This window comes from Amblyomma maculatum, chromosome 4 (genome assembly GCF_055883805.1).
Source record: "Amblyomma maculatum isolate TAMU_Amacu chromosome 4, ASM5588380v1, whole genome shotgun sequence".
NCBI lineage: Eukaryota > Metazoa > Arthropoda > Arachnida > Ixodida > Ixodidae > Amblyomma > Amblyomma maculatum.
Window position 1 is genome coordinate 46874999 of NC_139347.1, and position 22154 is coordinate 46897152.

At 46.7% G+C, this 22154-nt stretch overlaps 1 protein-coding gene across 5 annotated transcripts in view; it reads right to left on the minus strand.

The window, feature by feature from the left end:
• Positions 1–22154, minus strand: part of LOC146190928 (apoptotic protease-activating factor 1-like) — an 86011-nt gene that overhangs the window by 23451 nt on the left and 40406 nt on the right. For all 5 annotated transcript variants that reach the window (XM_084601316.1, XM_084601319.1, XM_084601315.1 and 2 more), the window contains 7 exons: positions 21812–21999; positions 16408–16534; positions 13983–14145; positions 9403–9569; positions 4998–5166; positions 1156–1473; positions 829–1031 (listed from right to left, as the gene is read on the minus strand). In XM_084601316.1, the coding sequence (XP_084457442.1) occupies positions 829–1031; positions 1156–1473; positions 4998–5166; positions 9403–9569; positions 13983–14145; positions 16408–16534; positions 21812–21999 (1335 nt within the window). The remainder of the gene's footprint in view (positions 1–828; positions 1032–1155; positions 1474–4997; positions 5167–9402; positions 9570–13982; positions 14146–16407; positions 16535–21811; positions 22000–22154) is intronic.

The following is a 22154-nucleotide window of genomic DNA, read 5'->3' on the forward strand; positions in this document are numbered from 1 at the left end:
TTCAGGCACGCCGGATTTGCCGAAGGTCGACCCGTACACTCTGCTGGCCTAACACCAGGCGTTACAGACGACGACGAAGAGGCGTCACCGGCTCCGGGGATCGCGGCCGCCTGGAAAATGCTGGGAGAAATGGGAACCGTGCCGCCTAATCTCGAGCTCGACGAATACATCGGCGCTGACGCTTGTGTTGTTGTTCACGAAGATGTGAGTGATGAGCAGATCATAAAAGCTGCCCGGAATGATAAGGACTCTTCCGATGAAGAAGACGACGACGTACACGAAGCGCCGGCTGCAGCAACCGCCGTACAGGTGATGGACGCTTTTGATGTCAATTTCGTTGCTGTCCGAGACGACGATGTTGCAATGGGTTTGCTGACCGAGTGCGAAAATCGCGTGACGGCGTTGCTCGCCGTGAAGCGTAAGCAAACCAAGCTTACAGATTTTTGGCATTAAACGCCTTTGCTGCTGCTTGGGCAATTCTTTCTGCGTTTCACGTCAAATTTTTGCGAGAACGAAGTTCCGCGAGAACGAATTTTTTTTCGTGCACCGTGAATTTCGTTATAGCGGGATTCAACTGTATACTACTTTTCGTTTTTTGATAAAAAAATCCATTCCTCCTAATCCTAATGACCTGAACACATGCCTGAAAAACAGGGTCAAGACCGTTCCTGCCTGAAAATGCCCTTTCAAGAATGCGCCGTTGAAAGCTTAGCCAGCCCAAAATGCCTCCTACACTGCTGTGCTACCACAAAAAAGTTTCCACTCCCATATGTTTGTGCTCCATTGATCAAAGAACAACTGCATAAAAGAAAAGCAAAACCAGCATACCTGCAAAACACCACTTTCATCAAAGGTGGCCATCAGGGGACCTTGGTCATCAAAAGCGACAGCCAGTACTGGCATGAGCGCCACTCGCGAGCACCTCCGGTACTCGGCCACATCCCAGACCACCACAGTGCCATCTGACGAGGAAGACACCAGCTGGCTGCCATCATGAGAGAAACGTACAGACTTCACATCCTCGGCATCCCCTGTGCAGAAAGTGTAAGAGATGAGAGCTGCTTACTGCAAGGGCTGTGGCTTTTTCATAAACAAGACCGGCTCTAGAATGTTTAAGCAAAGCTTGCACACAGATATAGTGGTTATCCAATGCACCTTTGAAACTGCCCAAAGCTTTGCCAGTGTTGGCATTCCACAGCAAGATGGCGTGCAGCGATGTTCCGGCTGCAATGAGTTCTCTGTCAGGAGACACCGCACAACAAGTAAGGTTGTAGCTCGACCAGAAGCCATTGTAGCGTTTGGCAGTGCTGGGCGAAGGACTGTGCAGGTCCCAGGTCCAAATGTGCTGCCCGGCAGCTGCTACAAGCTCCTGCTTGGAGATGAATGACGCCCGCTGGACAGGCGAAAGGCAGCAGTCCACCACACTGTCGGTGTGGGTGAGAACTTGCGGCTCCTCGGGCTGACCTCCTTGAGCTGCAGTACAGGAGACAATACAGGAAACTGCTTATTATGAGTACAATTGTTCCCTGCACCACAAGTGTATCCAGTACATTAATAAAGGAAACAAACAAGATAACAAACACCTCAAAGATTTCTCGAACATAGCACTAAGTAGACTCCTTTTGAGACAAACTTGAAACCAAAAAATTTGCTCATCTCAACAAAAATGCCGCCAATAATAAAGATATATGAGCATGCTAGGTGTGTCCGAATACATGTGACATAGAAAATATCAATAAAATAGCCTTCCAGACAGAAAATAATTGGAGATAAGTATTTAGTGCAACTATCAATAAAATAGCCTTCCCTATAGAAAATAATTGCAAATTACGCATTTAGTGCACTATGCACGAAATGAGCTAACGAACGAGAACATGAAACCAGCTTGTGCTATCCTACCTCAGAATGGAATTTGTACAGTTTTCTATGTTTTGCTTTTTTACCATCCCCACAAGCAATACAGTGGAGATCTTTTTTGGGCAAAGGCTCGTTTTTTCGGCATCACTTAGACACGAGCGAGCGTCATTTTCGCAAACAACCGGTTTTGCGCAGCCGTGAAAGCTAGGCAAAGCAGCCCTTCGGACGGACTAGCTTGGCACTGTGTTCATCGTGGTCATTTGAGACAGTAGCAATAAGCGAATGCTCGACCTTTTTATCGCAACAGCCTACAAAGAGCGCGCAATCAGACTGAATATAGAACGCGAGCACCGCCTGCCGCGGCTCGCTCCAACGCCGCCGCCACTGCCGCCACCTGTGGGAAAGGGGGTCCGGGGCACTGGTGATTCATGGGGGCTCTCGTTCCGCTCGCTTTTTATCCACGAGCTCTATCACGCGATTTTGGCTATCGTCGTTAACTATGGGAACTGAATGTTGTTACTTCGTTCGGCTTGTGCATTCATTCGCAGCATAATAGACAGCATCACAGTACGTAATGAAGTGGCATGGACATGACGAAAGCATAGACTGGCCAAGATATTTTAACTGGACGGTTATAGCCGTAACATGATCTACTCCTGCTGGGCACCACTGCGCATGCGGTGACGGCCTTAAGCGAGTTGCATGCATGCGCGAGTGCACTGGTGGCCGCGCCCGCCATATTAAATCACGCTAGCATGTGCGCATGGGCGGTGAGCAGAAGCCAATCACAGTAGCAGATCACGCTATGCTATAACTCCCCGTTATCGGCACATAAATGAAGCATGAGGAGCAGCGAATTTCGTGATTTTTAAAGCTGATTTTTCACAGAAAAGTGATTTTTTCTCAAGTTCACGAATTTTTCGAACTGTGAAATTATTCGGACCATTTCTCGGGTCCTGCCAAGTCCGAAAAAATGGTTGGCAACTGTATACGACCACAGTTCGTCAAAATTTCAAACGTAGTAACTAGGAAATCGTGTTATCAGGGAGAAAAATTGTGTTACTCTGTGGTAGATGTTTTACTGCCTACGATTTTGAACGTATGAAACGGGAAATCGTACGAACAAGGAGCGTATCAACGAGGTTCTACAGTATGTGGACCACACCTTTGAACACCAACTCTGCCCTTTCTGCATGACTGAGGTGGCCACAATGTGTTAACAGAAGTCATTTTTTTTTCTTGCCACGAACGATGATGTTCTGAGAAGCTCATACTACCCCCCCCCCCCCCCCCCCCCCAAAAAAAAAAATTTGAGAAAGATACAGACGTGCTGCCTTCACATGCTACCTGCTATCAGACAGGACACCAGCCTATTTCTGCCGCCCCTGTCCATCATATCATCCATGACAAACCAACACAGTATTCGTAAACACTAAAAGGACAGCCTAAAACCTCATAAGGATGAATGCTGCTTTTGTCAATGTGAAGCCTTCTAGATTGCTGTACCAGCAAACATACCAGAGCCACTTTGGCTTCATTTGGCTTCTATCAGCTGCTCATCCGATGGTGCTGATGGCCTTAGTGCGGCTGTTGATGGTAATGCTGATGTGATGTGGCTGCGGGTTCCACGGGGAAGGTTTTCACAAAAGCGATTTTCATATGCACAAAGGCAATTTTTGGGAAGATAGTATAGACAGTGATCATGCAATCCGAAAGTGCATCCAAAATCCAGAAACCTCCCCAGTGAATAATTGGCAGGTATGACATTGCTTCCTAAATGACATTTAAGAACGCTGGGAGTGCTTGTAGCGCAGCAGAAAAGATGGGGGACAAGAAATGAACAGGACAAGCGTTTGCCCCTTCATCCGCTGTCTCTTTTTTTTCCTCTTGTGTGATAAGCATTCCCAAAAATAAAATGAGTCAACTCGTTCAGCAGGACGTCTTGCTGGACAATTAGGCTGCGGAAGATGATGGCCTATCCAAGCATAGTGCTGGTTATCACATGGAATCGAACTCGTATTCTATTTGTGAAAATATGGCAGTTTCTCAAGACATACATTGCATTAAAAATGTGATAACGTCATACTGTACTGCTGTTTTGAAATGTTGCGACGTTTCGCAGCCACTTTAAATGAACTACAAATTCGTAATTTGTTTTGAAATGTTGCGACGTTTCGCGGCCACTTTAAATGGAGTACTAATTCGTAATTTGTAAACATTCAGGTGGTCAAACAGCTCGAACAGTGAAACTGTAGCAGAAAGAGTCAAACAGTAAATTCTACTCAAAAACCGCTAGACATTTCGGATATTTGTACACAATTTGAATATTTGCATTTGTGTAGGACAACTAGGAATAAGATTTTAACATCAAATGACAAAAAAATAAAATGCATTAAAAAACATTCTGCATGACAGGCGTCAGCTAAAAAAGAGTGGCAGAGTTGTACAACAGCACACAAACTATGAAGCAGGTCGCAATCTGTACGTAAAGTCTCATTACAAGAGACATGCTTACAAGAAACACTTTAAAATGGTTTGGTTGGTTTTCCTATGTTTGCCATGCTACCAACATTGTGTAAAGAGACATGGTTATAACAGATGCTCTGTCACTAAGGGCAACTTTTGCAAGTCCCTCAAGTAACGTCTTCCCCATTCATAAAAGACACACTTAACCCAGGTATGCTCATGCGATACAGCTGACTCGTACCAACTCGTATGTGCGGCAGTTTAGATGTCCATATCTAAATTCCGTTTTATATCAGTGTTGTGTATTGTTGCAATAGGTCAGGCACCGAGAAGGAGCGCGCGCCTCCTCTTGACTGGAAAGTCAAAATGTCCCCATTGTTTCGACCACTGTCATCACATTCCTGTGTGACTGAAACAATGGGGACATTTCAACTTTCCAGTCAAGAGGAGGCGCTCCTTGGTTCCCGACATATTGCAACAAAATAGGACTCTGATACGGAACAGAATTTAGATAAGGGAATCTAAACTACCGCACACACGAGCTGATAGAACCTTTTGGTTACAGAGACATCTTTTTCGGGTCCCTTGAGTGTCTCTTGTAGCTGGGTTTTACTATAAATGTCAATGGCTGAGCTAAAAGCATGTGCAAGAACAAGGCCTAACGGTGATATCACCTGTGCAAGCATCGCTGGGGACCTTCCAGACAACTACATTCTGGCTCTCCAGAGCCAGCACTAGCCGTCGAGAGTCATAAGTAAAGCAGCAACTGCGAACGGCTGAATCCTGCATCGGAATCGCGTTCACCAACTCGTCCCCAAACTCTGCCTTGCTGACACGGTGAATCTGGAACAGAAGGCACCCAATGCATTTTGAAGCAGCCATGAACTCGCATTACAACTCACGGTTGCCAGTCTAGCTGATCAATGCACACACGTGACGACTCTCGTGATGTCACAGGCTGGTAGATATCTAATTTCAGAATCGGTTTCGAAATTTTTTGCAGACTTACGATACTTATGATACATTTTTTTTCTGTACCGAAAAGAGGCAACTATAAGAAATGAGATGCAACCATAAACTCAAAAATGCTAAAAAAAAAAAAAAACACTGGAGTTGAGGACCGCATGATGAGCTTGTCAAGAAAAAAGGAGAAGAAGGAATTCAATGTAGATGACTGAAAGATACAGCATGGAGCCGATTGGGTGCCCGACTCCAATTTGCGGAATAGTATGCAAAAAAGAAAAGAGAAAATGAACAATCGTGGACAGAATAAAATGGGCCACAGCTTCGAAAGAAAGGTGCGGGTCAGTGCGTGACCATGCGCGCCTTCTTATCTCACAATCTGTCCGAATTGCTCCTTTTACGTAGTAGTACACCATTTAATCCTAGCAACTAGCGCGAGATGGCGCTCCCAAAGCCGCCCTTGCTGATGTGCAGTCAGAATGGCTTGCCGTCCCATATTGTTTTCTGTGCTCTCCTTTTGCGCTGAGGACTGCAGCCTTCGTTTTGCTGTCGAAAGCACTGCTGACGTACAGATAAATGAGGTGAAATAAACAGTGAGGTCAGCAAGCAGGAAAGAATAAAGCTGGCAGCCTCACAGGCCAAGGGCCTGTTGCTTGAATCCGGTCGCTTAGTCAGGACCAGTGGTTTGCGGCGCATAGCGAAGAACAAACGGCAGCGGAGACGCGCAGATAAATTTTTTGCTTCCTCTAAAGGCAACGAGCAGGACAATATAGAATGCTCATTTGGGTTTCGCCTCTGTTTTGAATGACTATCATTCTGGGCAGCAATTTGGACAGACATGATTAGCTGCTTTTCACACATGTGTTCTGCATAGACAGTCGCCTGCTCGTGTACAAGCCAGCGAAGAATAACGAAAGAAGAGAAGGATCAGCAGACAGTTGCTGCAACTGCGACGGGCCCCATTCTGAGGCATGAAGGGTTGTTTAAGAGAACGGTCACCGTCTGTCCTTAGCAATAAAACTAAGCAAACATGCATACAATGATCTCTTCCAGTGGGCCACTAACCTACATGTATCGACGACTAGAACACCAGGGTTAAAATTTTTGAAATTGCTTGCTGCATGTAACTCTAAGCACTGCTATTAGCTTGCAAAGTAGAACTTAAAGGAGTATAGACACCATTTTTTGAAGCATTGGAAGGAATATGATTGCTTTTCTGGTTATACAGAGATGCTCCCCAAGCAATCCCAGTCTCGCATGTTGCCGCGAAGATATTTTAACTTGATTTTAAAAACAAGCCAGGCAAGTACTCGTTTTCATCGGCAGTGACATCCCTGTGACGAAAATGTGTACATAGGTAAACAACATGACGTAATCAAACAACTGTGACGTGGAGTCTGCAAAGCAAAGAGCTGTGACAACACATGGCCGGACTCGAACAGCGGCAGCACTGCCGCCGCTTCCGGCCGTGCCCTGAGAAAGTGCTACGCTTCTGCTTGCTTTACTCGATGGCTTCTGCGTTGGCGCATCGCCGGTGTACATATGGAGACTGCCTGCTATACTCGGGCCTCAAAAGCATGCCTGCACAAATTCACGGCTTTTGGCAACGGTGCCTCTCGATGGCGCGCCGGGAACGAACCGCGCCGCTCCCCGCCTACCCTTGACGTCGATAGCCCTAGCTGGTTTCACATCGAAGCGCCAGCGAACGGCGCTTCAGAACGGGCTAACGCTGTAATAAACATCGAACTTTAGCGCCGCTTTACTGGCAAGCCCATCTCGTAAAATATTTTCTTGCTTTGCGCGACGCCTTCAGCAGCGGAGCTAGCAGACGTCAGGTGCCTCGCATCGGGCAGTAGCTACAGGAAAAAAAACGTTCGCTTGTATCACTATAATTACTTCTACCAGGACCTTATTATTGGCCGAACAATCCTCGTAATTTAATCATGACTGATGCTATGAGGCCGCTATGACTTGGGAGCCGATCGCGGCAGCCATGGCTTTACGCCCCCAGATTGCCTAGACTGTGCCAGATGGCGCCACATGCTAGGACGGTGGCACGCAGGCCTGCCACGTCTGGACCAATCAGCGCGTGAGCACGGCCACGGGAGCCATCGGGAGAGCTTACAAATTATGGTGGCTGATTGAGACATTACTAAAACATTTTTTTAGAACATCAGCTTGGCTCACAGCGCTGGCCAACCAATCTGATAAAGCAGCATCTTCACGGTAATCAGTTCCTTTGTTCAAATTCTACCAGTTGACATTTCCTGCGCGTCAACCCACCAAGCTTACATGGCTGCTGCTGATTCCCGCTTCGTCGCTTGAGTCGCAGGCGAGCGGGTCGGGATCAAAGTGCCCGGCAATGTCAGTAACATCAGCGCTATCAGGCGAAACAACGTCGCAAAACTAATTATGCTACGCTGAAGCGCTGCTCGACGATATTTTCTTGCACGTGCGACAGCAAGCAGACAAAACATGCGACCCGAATGCGTCATCAGATTTTGTGTTTACGCGATCACCAACCATACCAGTAGGAGGCACTCGTGTGGCGTTCTTGTATCTTTGACGCCATCGCGTGTTCGTGCCCGGAGAGATTGAAACAGAAACTTGCCCTGATAAATGCACTGATAATAAATTACTATCTTGAGCTGTGCTGGGGCTTTCTGGGTCGCCGTCCCTCTGTTTTGGACCACTAAGGATCGATTAGAGCAAAAATACTGGAACAGAAAATGTACGTACCTATACTCCTTTAATGGTTACGAGCTCTCGCTTCGACTATGCTTGTACGGAGCACTCACAAACCAGGCAAAGTCAACTTCTAGCCGTCGGTGGCAGGGACTCTAGCTGGAAGTATGGTACGCCGAGCAGTGGAAGGTTTGTACACCGAGCAGTGCATCACGTTCCAGAAAAAAAAATAACCACAGTGTTGACCACGGGAGCAATATTTTCAGAAAGCAGCACGAGAAACTAGGTCTACCAGTAGATCTTAAAAGCCCTGGAGCGTACCACAGAATACGGCGAGTATCAATAGTGGATCATGCGCCGTCATTCTAGTGGCCTGTACCTAACCGAGAATTCCGCACCTAGCGGGAGACACACCGCATCATGCTGCCACCGTCTATGCAGGATTGTCTTCACGCGGTAGAAAATAATGCCTACGGCCGGCAGCGGCACAGATGCAGCAACAGTCAACAGCCGCAATAGCTGGATGCGGCGAGCAATCATTCCGCATGGCAAGCCATTCCGACAGCGCATCATCCGTGGCTTGTGCAGCAGCGTCATCTGGCACCTCTTGCTACGATTCGAGCGTGCCAAGCAGAAGCGAGCAGTTTTGAGACGCAGCTAAATAGATAGGACTTGCATGCTAAATCAAAGGTCTCGAAACCAGGCAGCATTTCCCCTAGATGGCGCTGATCCGCATTTTCCTTTCGAAGCCGTGGTACATTTTATTCTGTCCGCGACTATACTTAAAAAAATGCAGAAGCCTATATTTCGACCATGTCTGTGACAAAGATAACCTTGGTTGGTTTTAGTCTAAGGCAATAATCAGAAATAAATGGGGACCAATGATTATCAAACTGTACAGTGATCAAACTTCCAGTGTGCTTTGCCTTCTTGACTGCGTATCCCGATAAACTGCAAACTGAACATCGATAGAAAGCTATACAGCTTCCATAACGAACTTTGGGGTTAAAAGAAAAACACATCCTAGTTGGAGAACAGAATGAATTTTCCTTCAACGTCTTTCCCGCTTCCTTCAAGAGTCTCTGGCAGCTGTATAGTTTACCTTTTTAGGCATATGGCTGTGTTACGGTGGATGCCGGACCAGGATGAATTTTTCAGCCTAGAAGTTGCTGTGAGCACTGGGTATATATTCGTAGCCTTACGAAGGTGCTTGGGCGAATGCTAATCAATAATTGCTCACACACTACAACCGAAAACTTTGTGACATTAAAGTTTCAATCATGAGCTTTCTACGCTTTCCACGTGCACTAAACCACCACTAACTAAACTAAACTACCACAGCAGTTCCATAATCATTGGCAATCGTCAGTACCCTTTTCACGACATGGGAGCCCTGTAAAAATACTGGGCTCCAGATTGGCACCTACCCACCTTGACGTAGCCGAGCTCGTCACCAGATGCGAGCAGCTTCCCATCAGGAGAGAAGGCACAGCAAAGCACTGCAGCACCATGCTCCATGCGTGCAGATTTTGAGCAGCGAGAGCTGCGACGTGACCGCAGCCGGTTTGCTGCCTTGGCTGCCGCACTCATGGGAGATGCTGCAAGACGACAAAAGCTAAGTCTCTGCACATTTGCTACCCCGAGTGCAGTGGTGAGAATTTATTCTTGTTAGAAAAAAGGAAAAACAGAAAAGGAAACCCTCATCGCACAAATAAAGGATGAAAACATACAAAGGTGATACAGTCAACGATCGAATTTTCGGACATGCCCGATATTCCGGGCATTTTCACGGCACCACCACGAGCTCCATGGAATCAATGTATAAGGGCATCTCAAATTTCGAACGCTCAAACCCTCCACCGTCAAATTTTCCGGACTGTTTGGTGTGACGGAATGTCTGAAACCACAACTGTGTCATACAATGCCGCCATTTTGGCTATCTCTCAGGCTGCGTATTACCACTTTGAACTAGCCGTATCTAGCCATCACACATAAACTTGGTCTGGCCACGGTGGCTGTGTTCACCAGCGCGTGCTCTGCAACGCGAGGCCTTGGCTAGGTCTAGGTTTTACGATGCTCGTCAGTAAACCACTAAACTCCACTGTTTGCAATGTGAGGTTTTCGCTTGCCAGCGATGGCCCCTACTCCATCCTCGTCATCCTCGTTGATGGCATCGAAGCACAGAAAACAGTACCGTCTATTAAAGATGAAGAAGAAAGCCGCCAATATGTGCAGAACTAACAGACGAGAAAATAGTCTGTCAGGTTGTAGCGGATTCAGAAGACTTTGATGTTGAAAATGAGGAGCCTACAAGCGCCGAGTTGGCACGGGCATAGTTCACGCTTTCATCTGTGTACAGTGCTGACATGACCCTTGCTCAGATCAAGGCAAATATGATCACATGCAAGCGGAATGCCGTCCAAACAACGATCGACAAGTTCAAGACACTGCAGCAATAACCCCGGCTGCCCTGACGACATATACACAATAAAGCGGCTTTAGGCTGCACCAGTTTTTGAACGGCTCTTCTTCATAATTTGGTACCTGTTTTCGGAAGCCTGATAGCTTGTCCTTGACGCTTTTGATCTAAGAAATATTCTTTAAATGGTACGTCTTTTGCCTGCATTCATTTTTTCGGATTGCCTGAATATTCGGATGTTTTTGCGTTCCCTAGAGGGTCCGAAAAATCGGTCGTCGACTGTATTGAAAAAATTAACTGGTTATAAATTCACTCTCTTCATCGTGCACTTTCGTCAAGTATCCGCTCTCGTTGACAACGCACTGCGCACTCCTGTTCCGAGTCCCGCAATCATACTCACTTGCACCAGAACATGGACGCTGTATTAACGAAAACATCCCAAACAAAGGAACGTAAATATGGGCGGCACGGCCCTAGTCACTTCAGCACCAACTTGCTGGTGGCGGATGTGCGCTGCAGGCGAGGGTTGTCGGGTTACATGTTGCGCGATGCAATCCAAAATGCACACCTTGGTCTCTCCACATGTGGATCAAGGTGCACTCAGCCGCCACCCTGGCGAATTCCCTATACAATAAGTCAACCACTAACATCCTTAGAGGGATGCTGAGGACACCGAATACTACTGTTCTGTAAAAACATATTTGGATTCCCTATACAATAAGCAAACCGCTAACATCCTTAGAGGGATGCTGAGGACCCCGAATACTACTGTTCTGTAAAAACATATTTGGAGAGAGCAGTCTCCTAACTTCTATTGGTTCCAGAATAAAGACAGAATATCACCAGATTTTCTCCTCCTATGGAAAGAGGCTTGCAGCATTATGTGGAACAGAAAGAGTGCTTTAATAGTATAGTAGAACCCCTTAATAGTAGGACCAGCAAAAATATTTACTATATCAGGGTCTTTACTATATCAGTTGTTGGTGATGACATGGTCCTGAAGACGCCTCTACTCTACAGTGTTCCTGCCATCTCTTTGTTAGTCTCTTGACGGTTGTATTTCTCATGCCCTCGTCTTTTTTTAACTGGCTTTTACATACACTACAGTAGAACCTCAGCGATACGAATCTCACGGGGTCGCGAAAAATTCGTATTATACAAACATTCGTATCATCAAACGAACGAAAATAAATATGCAGAAGCATAGGAAAGACAATCGCGCATATCTGTTTACGTCCGAGAAGGTTTATTACGGTCGCGTGGTCACAGCTCGCCACTTGCGGCGCACATAGCGCGACAGGCGATCGCGACATCGGCGATGCACGCCTCCACGGACTTCTCGCAGCACGTGCAGCACGACAAGAGATGGCGACGTGCCAGCCGCATGACGCCGTAGACTGCTCACGATGCATAGAGCGCGACTAGCGGTTGCGAAGTCTACGATGTGCGACCCATACGCACCCACTGCAGCGTGAGCCGCTGACTACTACTCACGACCACGCGCCGCTGCAAACTTTTGCTGGCGATGTGCGATCTGCCCGCCTCTGCATACTTCTAGAGGAGCGTACAGCATGACTGGAGCTGGTGACATGCAGGCAGCACGACGCCGCAAACTGCTCACGGATCGCGATCACGGAGCCAGCGATGTCCGGTCCGTGCGCACCCGCCGTGTACACTGCCGCTATCTACAGCGGTTGCAACGTGTACGGTTTGTGGGCCATGCGCCGCTAAAAGCTTTTCGTGGCGTGAGCCGGACAGAACTCGCGACGTCGGCGAGGTGCAAACCGCGCGTCACCACAAACTGCTCGTGATGCGTACATGCAGCGTGGCTGGCGATCGCGGAGTCAATGATGTGCGGGCGATGTGTAGTGCTCAAGGTTGCGGTCACAGTTTGCACGTTTGTATCATCCATTGTGGCGCAGGAGAGTGTTCGGACCATCCAAAATTTTGCCCATTGCACACAATTCACTCTGGCCGGGGAATTTCGCGAATTCATATCATCTCGAAATTCGTATCAATCGGATTCGTATCACCGAGATTTTACTGTACAAATACTGTACAAAAAAGTCTTTGCCTCGAGATTTTAGGTAATGCGCAGGCAGTGATATCATATTGTGGGAGTCCCCACGGCGAGGCGTACTTTACTATAACAGATTTTTACCAAAAACGTCTTTACTATAAAGGGGGAAAAATTTACTGTTGTCTATGTAAGATGAACTGGGACTTGAGTTTCACTTTACTATATCAGAGTTTGCTATAGCGGGGTTCTACTGTATTTGAATACATCTAACGCCAGGTAGTTGTAAACGTTTTGTGGAATACAGTCTTATAGATAAGTTCTTGAATATGTGGGAAAAGCATATGCCACATCCACTCAAATGTTATGCATTTTCTTCCTGATAATGGCCACTATTCGCATTATTTAAATCTTGCACAAAGGCAGCTGTGAAGGCTACAAATTTTAGTTACCACGGGAAAGAATAAAAAAAAAAACTGGAATCCAATATGAGTTGACCAACGGAAACGCACGTTGCGAGCATGCAACTAGGGCAACTGGCAAATATAATCTCACATATCGGAGCGGCAGAAGTGTAGTAAGAAATTCAGAACAGAAGATAGAGCCCTTGTGCACAGAAGGGGAATCAAATTCTTCAACCCATGGAACACAAAATTAACGTGCAAGATAAAAAATGTACAATGCTGCAATAAAATTCAGCAGACATCTTCAACATCCGCAGTACCACCAATATCACATGCTCATGGTAATAATACTATAGGGAGCTGTGGAAAGCTTGGCGCTGCTCGTGCTGCTTTTCTCAGTATTTCAGACTCGGTGTGCAGTCACAAAATCTTTCGAGCCTCTGCGTGCAAAGCGAAGGTCCACTTGAAACCTGCTGAGAATGGTTACCGACATTCAAGGGAGGAATCATGGCATGCCACACACCTGGGTGCCCAGTGAAAGTTTCTTTTTTGCAATAAGGACTCTAAAGTGCAGAATCAATGCAGCAACAGTGCCATAGGACTTCGCGCAAATCTTCATATCGACCTCACTTAAAGGCGGAGCTTAAACATCCTCCATAATTTCGTTTTTGTTGCATGCTGAAACTCCGCATCAGTCATGCGTTGCTCGCAATTTGTGCAGTGAAGAGACTCCTCAGTTGCGAAGTGATGCGCGAAAAAGCTCCAGCTCTAGTGTATTGCACATTGAAAGATGTTGCATAAGCCTTCATCATTATGGAGCAATTCTGCTTCCAACACTCTGAATATGAAGGCGAAAGGCCTTTCTTGCTTCACGGGTGGCGCATACTGAAAGTGTTATCACAAAGTGCATACCGAATTGATTACGGAATGGAAATAAGCATGGTAAATTGTGGTCTCTGTAGGAACCGAACTCAGGCCACTGACGTGCGAGATGAGGACACTGCCATTCCACCATGACGCTCAGATGTTTGTAGCAGAGTAATGGCTCGTTCACACTTGAGCATTCGGCGGCGCGAGTAAGTGAAATCTGCTGCTGCAATGAACTACGCAAGGAACTGACAAAGGTAGCTGCACAGAATAACGAATATGGATGGGAGTGCCTGCAACTCACCTGGAGCAGACTGGATGCATTCGCCAACATTCCACAGGTAGACAAGCCCATCGGAAGACGCCGATGCGAGCAGCTGGCCATCAGGGCTGAAGGTGCAGAAGTTTACAGACTTCGTGTGGCCACTGAGTGCCTGCTTCTCGTTGCCAGAGTGGCTCTCCCACAGCTGCAAGAGCAAGTAGAAGCAAAACAGGGAACATGCCCAATGTCAACGCATCATTTCAGGATGGCAGAAGGCAACAAAAATAGGTAAGCTTCAATGGTGTAAGTTACCTCCCAAGCTACCTTAAAGGCACACAAAAAGAGCTTCGATGGGTTAGTTACCTCCAGAAAGGGATACAGAAAGAGGGTTCAAGAAGTGCCAATATCAAAAGGTACTGTGTAGAGAAAATGCCACTGAGCATGCATACCGCACACAAGTTCTCAGCAGTCAGCCAATAATTTGCAAACTACTATGCTGAATGTCTTGGTAACACATTGATGGGTGAAATTACTCTACATTACCCTTTATTACTCTACAGTGTTTCTAGCGCTCCCTGCCATCTCTTTGTTAGCCTTTTGACGGTTGTATTTCTTGTGCCCTCGTCTCTTTTTTTAACAACTGGCTTTCACATACTACAGTAGAACCTCGGTGATACGAATTTCACGGGGTCGCGAAAAAATTTGTACCATCAAACGAACGAAAATAAATATGCAGAAGCATAGGAAAGACAATCGCGCTTATCTGTTTACGTCTGAGAAGGTTTATTATGGTTGCGCAATCACAGCTCGCCACTCGCAACGAAAGCGATCAGAATTCTGGCAATGTGCCGCCCGCCTGCCTCCGCGTACTTCTCGTGGTGTGTGCAGCATGACTGGAGATGGCGACATGCGGGTCCGTGGCGCCACTAACTGCTCACGGATCGCGATTGTGGAGCCAACAATGTCCGGTCCGTGCGGACCCACCGTGTACGTCGCCGCCAGCTCGGTCTGTGGACTATGCGCCGCTGAAACCTTTTCGCAGCGTGAGCCCGTCAGATAATCGCGACGTCGGCGAAGTGGAGACCAAGCGTCATCGCAAACTGCTCGTGATGCGTACATACAGCGCGGCTGGCAATCGGGGAGTCAACGATGTGTGGGCAATGTGTTGTGCTCAAGGTTGCGGTTGCAATTCGTGCATTCGTATCATCCGCAGTGGCGCGGGAGAGTGTTCGAACCATCCGATATTTTGCACATTGTACACAATGCACTCTGGCCAGGGAATTTCGCGAATTCGTATCATCTCGAAATTCGTATCAACCGGATTTGTATCACCAAGGCTTTACTGTTTTACTTTGCATGCTTAGGTCCTTTTCTTTTATTTTCTATCTGTTCTATCGATGATAACCTCTGGTTCTGTGCGGGTATTCCCTCATATTTACTTTGCCTTCTTCTTTCTTTCATGGCTTGACAGTTCCACCATAAAAGGGCAAAGAATCATGAGAACATATCTTGCGAGCTCGTCTTGTCCAGCCTCGGAGTAGTATGTCCCATGCCCTAGCATCGCTGAACATCTACTCGTAATCCTGCTGGCAGGTCAGATTACCCTTAGTGTAGTTTGTTGCTCACCAGCACAGCATTACTGTTACACCAGCAATAATTGCCACTCTGCCACGTTGATGCACCACAGTGTTATAGTAGAATCTCAGTAAAATAAATCTCACAGGTAGCAAAAACATTCATGCAATCCAAATATTGGTATCATCAAAACGAACGAAAATCAGTATGGAGAGGCATAGGAAAGGCATTCCCGCAGTTCTGTTTATGGCCACACGACCATAGCTCACCACTAGCAGCGCGTACAACAGGACAAACAATCATGATGTCAGTGATGTGCAGAAAGCATGCCGCAGCAAACTACTCCCTGCACGTACAACGCAATTAGCAATCACAGAGTCAATGCTTTGCAAGCCGAGTGCCCCCGCTGCTCGCGCTGCCGCCAACTGCTCAGCCAACTGCTCACAGTGCATAGTGTGGCTGGCAATCACCACCTCCCCGGTTTATGGGCCGCAAGCCATCACAAAAACTGCTCCTTTTGTGTACAGTTTGGCTGGTGTCTGTGGATTTAATTATGTGCGAGCAGCGCACATGGCTTAAGGCTGCAGTCGCGGTTTGTGCATTTGTATCATCTGTACTGGTGTTCGGAACACCCGAAATTCTGCACACTGTAAATAACACACTCTGGCTGGGAATTTTACGAATGCATATCAACCGGATTCGTATTGCCCACACTGCATTTTGCACAAAAATTGGTGCAGATATTTGCGCAAGCACCAATCCATATGCAAACAGCTTGCTCCATTCAGATTATAGCACGGATATTTAAAATACTGGTTGACAACTAGCAAAGCAATGCTCTAAAAGCTGCAGTTAAACTTTGCATGCTGTTGTTTGGAGAGCAAGCCCTCACCCTGACAATGCTGTCCTCGCCAGCTGAGGCAATCAGGCAGTCGTTTGGACTGAATTCTGCGTGGTTCACTCCGCCCCTCAGGGTCTTCATCCTGACTGCAGCCTGGGAGCAGTTGTCGGGCACATTCCTGAAAAGACACGAGTCAGCAGATATCTTTCGTTTGATCAGCCGATGAGCACACAGCAAGTGGTAAACAGCAAATCATAATGCAAGCTACATCAAACAAAATCCCCTATTCTTTTCTTCATATCAGTGTCTGTTGGCTCGCTTTGTATGAATCTACAGTCGAACCCGAATAATTCAAATTTCGGTTGTATCGAACTCATAAAATACCCCCTTGAAGATCGCATGTAGAAGTATAGGAAAGCCCAGTCTTACATCGAACTCCAATTTCACTGGTCGTTTGGTATATTGAACTCTCACTATGCACTGATAGGTGCGACTTCCCCAGAGACGATTGCATCACCCTCAGCCGTTTGCTGCAAAACATTTTCAAGCCATGCGCGGAAGGAATGAGAGAGAAAAGTTCGACGACGGCTGGTCTCGAGCAGTGTCGCGCCCTTTCCCCAAAGGCGTGCGCATCTACGGTGATCGTTTGCTGCGTGCCAGCATGCGACATTTACAAGCCATAAGCCTGAAGGAATGAGAGGGAACCGGTTTGGCAATGGCCAGTACGGAGCAGACGCAGCCAATGCAGCCATGGTGTTTGGGAGATGGGAAACAACGCGGTAGAGTGAAGCGCAAGGGTGTGCCCATTCGTCTACTGAGCTTTCTCTCTCTCCTTCCTCTCTCTGTCCCAGTTTTCGTTCGCAGCAGCACGCACCACGCATGCGCCAACAAGCCAGCTCAGCCTGTGGGCAGACATAATGTCGGACACTTTGTCCAGTGTGTGTTGTGAGCACACTCTGCGTGGCGGGTGATGTGCAGCGCAGCGTAAGCTAGCTATGGCGGCTGCAGACGTTAAGAAGCGGCAGATTCGTTTTTTGTTTTTGCGAGAGTCGCTCGTCCTTGTTGTCGTGCTGAACGTGCAGCGTAGCGTAAGCTATGGTGACTGCAAACGTTAAGTGGCAATTTTTTATTTTCTTTTTTATTATTATTATTATTATTTTTTTTTACGAGAGTTGCTCGTCCTTGTTGTCGCGCTGAACATGCGGCGTAACGCAAGCTATGGCGGCTGCAGACGTTAAGAAGCAGCAGATTTATTTTTTGCGAAAGTCACTCATCCTTGTCATCGTGCTGAACGTGCAGCGTAGCGTAAGCTGTAGTGGCTGCAGATGTTAAGAAGCAGTAGATTTGTTTTTTTCCTTTTTTGCGAGAGTCGCTCATCGTTGTCGACGTGCTGAACGTGCAGCATAACGTAAGCTATGGAGGCTGCAGACGTTAAGAAGCGGCAGATTCTTTTTTTTTTTTTTTTTTGTCAGAGTCGTCCATCCTTATCGCGCTGAACGTGCGGCGTAGCATAAGCTATGGCGGCTGCGGACGTTAAGAAGCCGATTTCTGTATATTGAATTATCAAAACATCAATCTATTTCGCGATCCCCTTCGAGTTCGATATATCAGGGTTTGGCTATAGTATCGATCCTCTGATTTCCCTATACAGTGAAAGCTTGCCGATTCGAACTGCACTACTACTTGGTCCAGCCCAACTCCATAGAGCTTTGTGTACAAAGAAGCCTACTAATTCAAATGTAAGTCGGTTCCGCAACAGATAATTATAACTATGTGCCGCCGCGTGTGGGTGGCCCAGAGCCCAGCACATGGCCAAAGAAACGACCCGGTGATAGGGCGGTATAGTTAAGAGGCTGCACATATCCAAAATGGGGACAGAAGATAAAATCAGGTAAAACCATGGAAGAGTGGGTAAAGCCAAACTAGTGCCATGACCGCGCGGTGGCTTGCGGTGGCGAAGGGTTAAGGGTCAGGGGCAGCTTAAGTGTTTGTTCCATGTGACCTGCAAGAGCTGAAACTAAGTACTTGTTGATTTGATCTTCATTAATTCGAAAATACTGATAGGTAATTCTGTCAGCACTGTCCCAGCTGAAGCTCATGAAAGGCAATGGCGCCAGATGGGCATTACGGGTCTTGCCCTATTAAGGTCACATCTGGGTACAATGTAAGGCACTGTAAGCAATCGTCCAAATAGCATGTCTGAAGCATGATATGCTGCGCAGTTGACTGCGCACCTCTGACATGTGCAATGTCAGGTGTGACATATCACAATTGGCCTCATCTTTGATAATAGGTTGACTGCTGAGTTTCAGTATCGCTCTTATGAGTTTCACGCTGTTTGCGCCAGCCCACAATAACGGCAGTCATTGGCAGCGCATCAACCAGGTAACAGAGTGTGGCATTTTGGGTGGTGGTAGTGGGTTTCTTACAGATTTTCACTGTTGTTCTGCCACTGCTCCCCGAATGTGGGCTCATAAAGTTCCATTCAGCGCATCGTGCAGTGAAGCCTCACACACGATGGAAGCTGCTTGTGAAGGGGCATTGACGATACCGCGTTACACCCTGAAGGACGCCAGGAAAGACTTCTCATTTTCGAGCACTTCTGCTCTGACACTTTGCTTAGCTTTTTTTTTGTTTGCAATAAAACATTGCATGCAGCGAGAAATAGTCATTGGCACACTGTAGTTGTCTAAAAAGCAAGCAACCATTGCCAAATTTTCCGCCAAATACCGTATGTACGCCCGTAATGAAGCCTTTTTTTTTTCTTTTTTTTTTTTTCAGGATAACTTGATGTCGGGTTGGGGGTGGGTGGGTTATTAGGCAGAGAAAACATGACAGTTTTTCCCCGGAAGCCGACTATCCATCCTTCCGTCCATCAATCGTCAACAAAAGCACACAGTCAGCTGTGATCATGACACAGGCTTTTAGATTTGTTCACTTCAAAATGAGCTTGCTGCTTATCATCCAAGCCAATGATTTCATGACACAGGCTTTTGGCATCGGTCGCTTCAAAATGGCCCCGCAAAATTAGGCGGCGGTCACTCCAGTTGTAGTGTGATAAGGCGAGCTAAAGAAAACCAACAGGCCTGCGCATCCAAACGAGCCGATCAAGGCACTGCCCAGCACGCACGCAGCATCTTGGCACAGTGTGAAGAAACATGCTGTGGACTGCACTGGCAATGGTGCAAATGGAAGGACGCGCTAATGACATGTTTTTTTTTTTATATTGACAGTGGCAAAAACGTGTGTGTGTGTGTGTGTGTGTGTGTGTGTGTGCGCGCGGTCGGGGAGGGGGAGGGCAGGTCATTACGCGAGTAAAGGCATGTTTACTGTAACACAAATAGTTCTCACCAGTTTAAACGCCAATCCATAATTCGAACATCAGATAATTTAAACTTTTCAGTTACCACAAAGTTCGAATTAATGAGGTTTTACTGTATTTGCTTGCTGATTAGCGTGACGGAGGCCTGAACTCTAGCAGCATCGGTATCACAGATAGCGTGAGAGGGTCATCACAAAGCTCCCACCCTCCCTGTTAGATCACGGTGCACGTGGCTCTTGCAGTAACACAGGATAAGTTATATGCAACACAAATAACAACGAAAGTAGAAGATTGAGCAGCCATCATCGCTATAGCTCAGTTGGTCGAGCGCAGGATGGAAATTGGAGGTCATGGGTTTGGATCCAATTGACACACTTTGTTGTTTTTTATTCTACTTTCTAATCAATCATTGCCATGATCACATCGTATCACATTAATCGACACCACACAAAAAGAATTCTCTATGCTTTCCTTGGTGTCGGTGGCTGCCAACTCCCTCTGCACGTAGCATTTCAGAAACCAGTCACAGACAAGATTGCAGATCCTCTATGCAGCAGAAAGGAATTTTTTTAGGTGATCTCATGTTAAGGTGAACTTCTGATGACATATTTTCCGGTTTCTTCAAATTGCTTTAAAAAGCGTCTACGGTATTAAAAAAGAAAAAAAAAAAAAAAAAAGGTATTTGCACAAACCTAGAAAAAAACATAAAACTGCATAACTTGCAATAAGCACATTTCAAGCTCTCTGTCAGCTTTAGTGTTTAGAAGCCAGTGATGCCTTATTGTTGATGTCCGGTGACAGCCCAAATTAAATAAGGCACGAATAATGGGCAAGCAGTGACCACCACCAGGTCGCAGAATTGTGCAATAAGCTTAATTATGCGCAGTTTTTCTTTAGCAAAACAGTCAAGTCAGTCCGGTGAACTAGTGTTGTTGGTTTAAATCTATTCATGTGTTGAGAATATAGTACGTCTAGTGACCAAGCATGTTTGCACTGCCCTTGCAAGCTGAACCTGACCGTAATTACCCGATTATAGCGTGCACCATTTTTCCGAAAAAAAAATAACCCATAATGTTGCGCGTGCTCTAGAATCAGATATAAAGTCTAAAGGGTGTGAACTTCGTCACACACAGTCACTACGATTTCAATATTATGCCGAAGCTGCTCGTTTGTGTCATTAACGATGCCGCAGATCCTGGGAGCGCAGCGTATTCTGGATTTGTTTCGTGCTATACAAACTGTTGCATTTACGCACTTCCTCCATAGATGGCAGAGACAATAACGAAGGTCTGCAATTCCACTACAAGGCCAGTTTCAAGACTGCTATCCTTTATGTGGAGACTTACGGCAGTGGAGCCACCACACACGCTTACGGTGTGCCGGAAACAAATGCTCGTAAATGGAGAAAGAGGAAAGGCTGCATCTTCATAAGGAAATCCAGTAGCAAAGGCTTTAACGGGCCACAGACAGGCCAGTTCCTAGGCACGTAGGACGAATTCGTGGATTTCATTAAAATGACTCAGACAGCCCACAAGCAAGTCACGAACGAGATGCTCAAGGTAAAGCACTGAGCTGGCATTTAAGAAATACGCAACTGAAAACACTCCGGATGGCACTGAGGGCGATATGATGTGGTCGGTTGAAAGTGACAAGAGGCTGTCAGAGAACGACCAAGAGTAGAGCTCCATGAATAGATTGCCCATCCCTCTTGAACAAGATTTTTTCATTTTTCTCGATCGCAAAATAATTTGTGCGTATTACATTTGAGGGTGTAAGTTTTTTTTTTTCTCCTTGGCTAAGAAAATTGGGTGCACGTTAGAGTCTATTAATTAATTAATTATTTACATACATGTAAGCTGCACAGCTCAGAAGCTATCTGTGGACATTTCACCAAAAATGTAATCCAAGTGTAGAAAAGCTCACCAACGCAACCTCTCAAGATATTGAAGTGTTACCAGTGGTGCTGGCATAACATAAGTTATACGCTGTTTTCGCAACAAGGGGTAAACTTCTTGGTCGTTACAAAAATTCTCAGCGCGGTTTTTCTCGCGCTACTTTTAGAAAGGTAGCTGGAAATTTTCTGGAGACCGAGGCCTTTACACCGGTTGTTTTAAAACAAGCAATGAGCCTTACGTCCACACAAAGTATGGAGTCTCGCAGCCTTCCCAAGTCCGCTGCCTGGCTAGGGCCAGAGCCTTGTGATGAACGGTGGAACTCCGCGGTTGGCTCAGCGCCAGCTGAATCACACTGGTGTCGCGGTTGGACAGCAAATGGGCATTGGGCTGCAGAAACCGCAGCATGTCTAGCCTTTCCTTGGCAACCTGGATGCGCAAGACAGAGCCTTGGTGTCACCCAACTGCACAGTTCAAAGAACCATGCATCACGGTAGGTTAATAAAAGCTCACCTCTAGCTTGACGGAAGCCTAAAAGGCAGTCTAATTGAAGATAGTTGGATGTATTCTAGCAATGACCATTT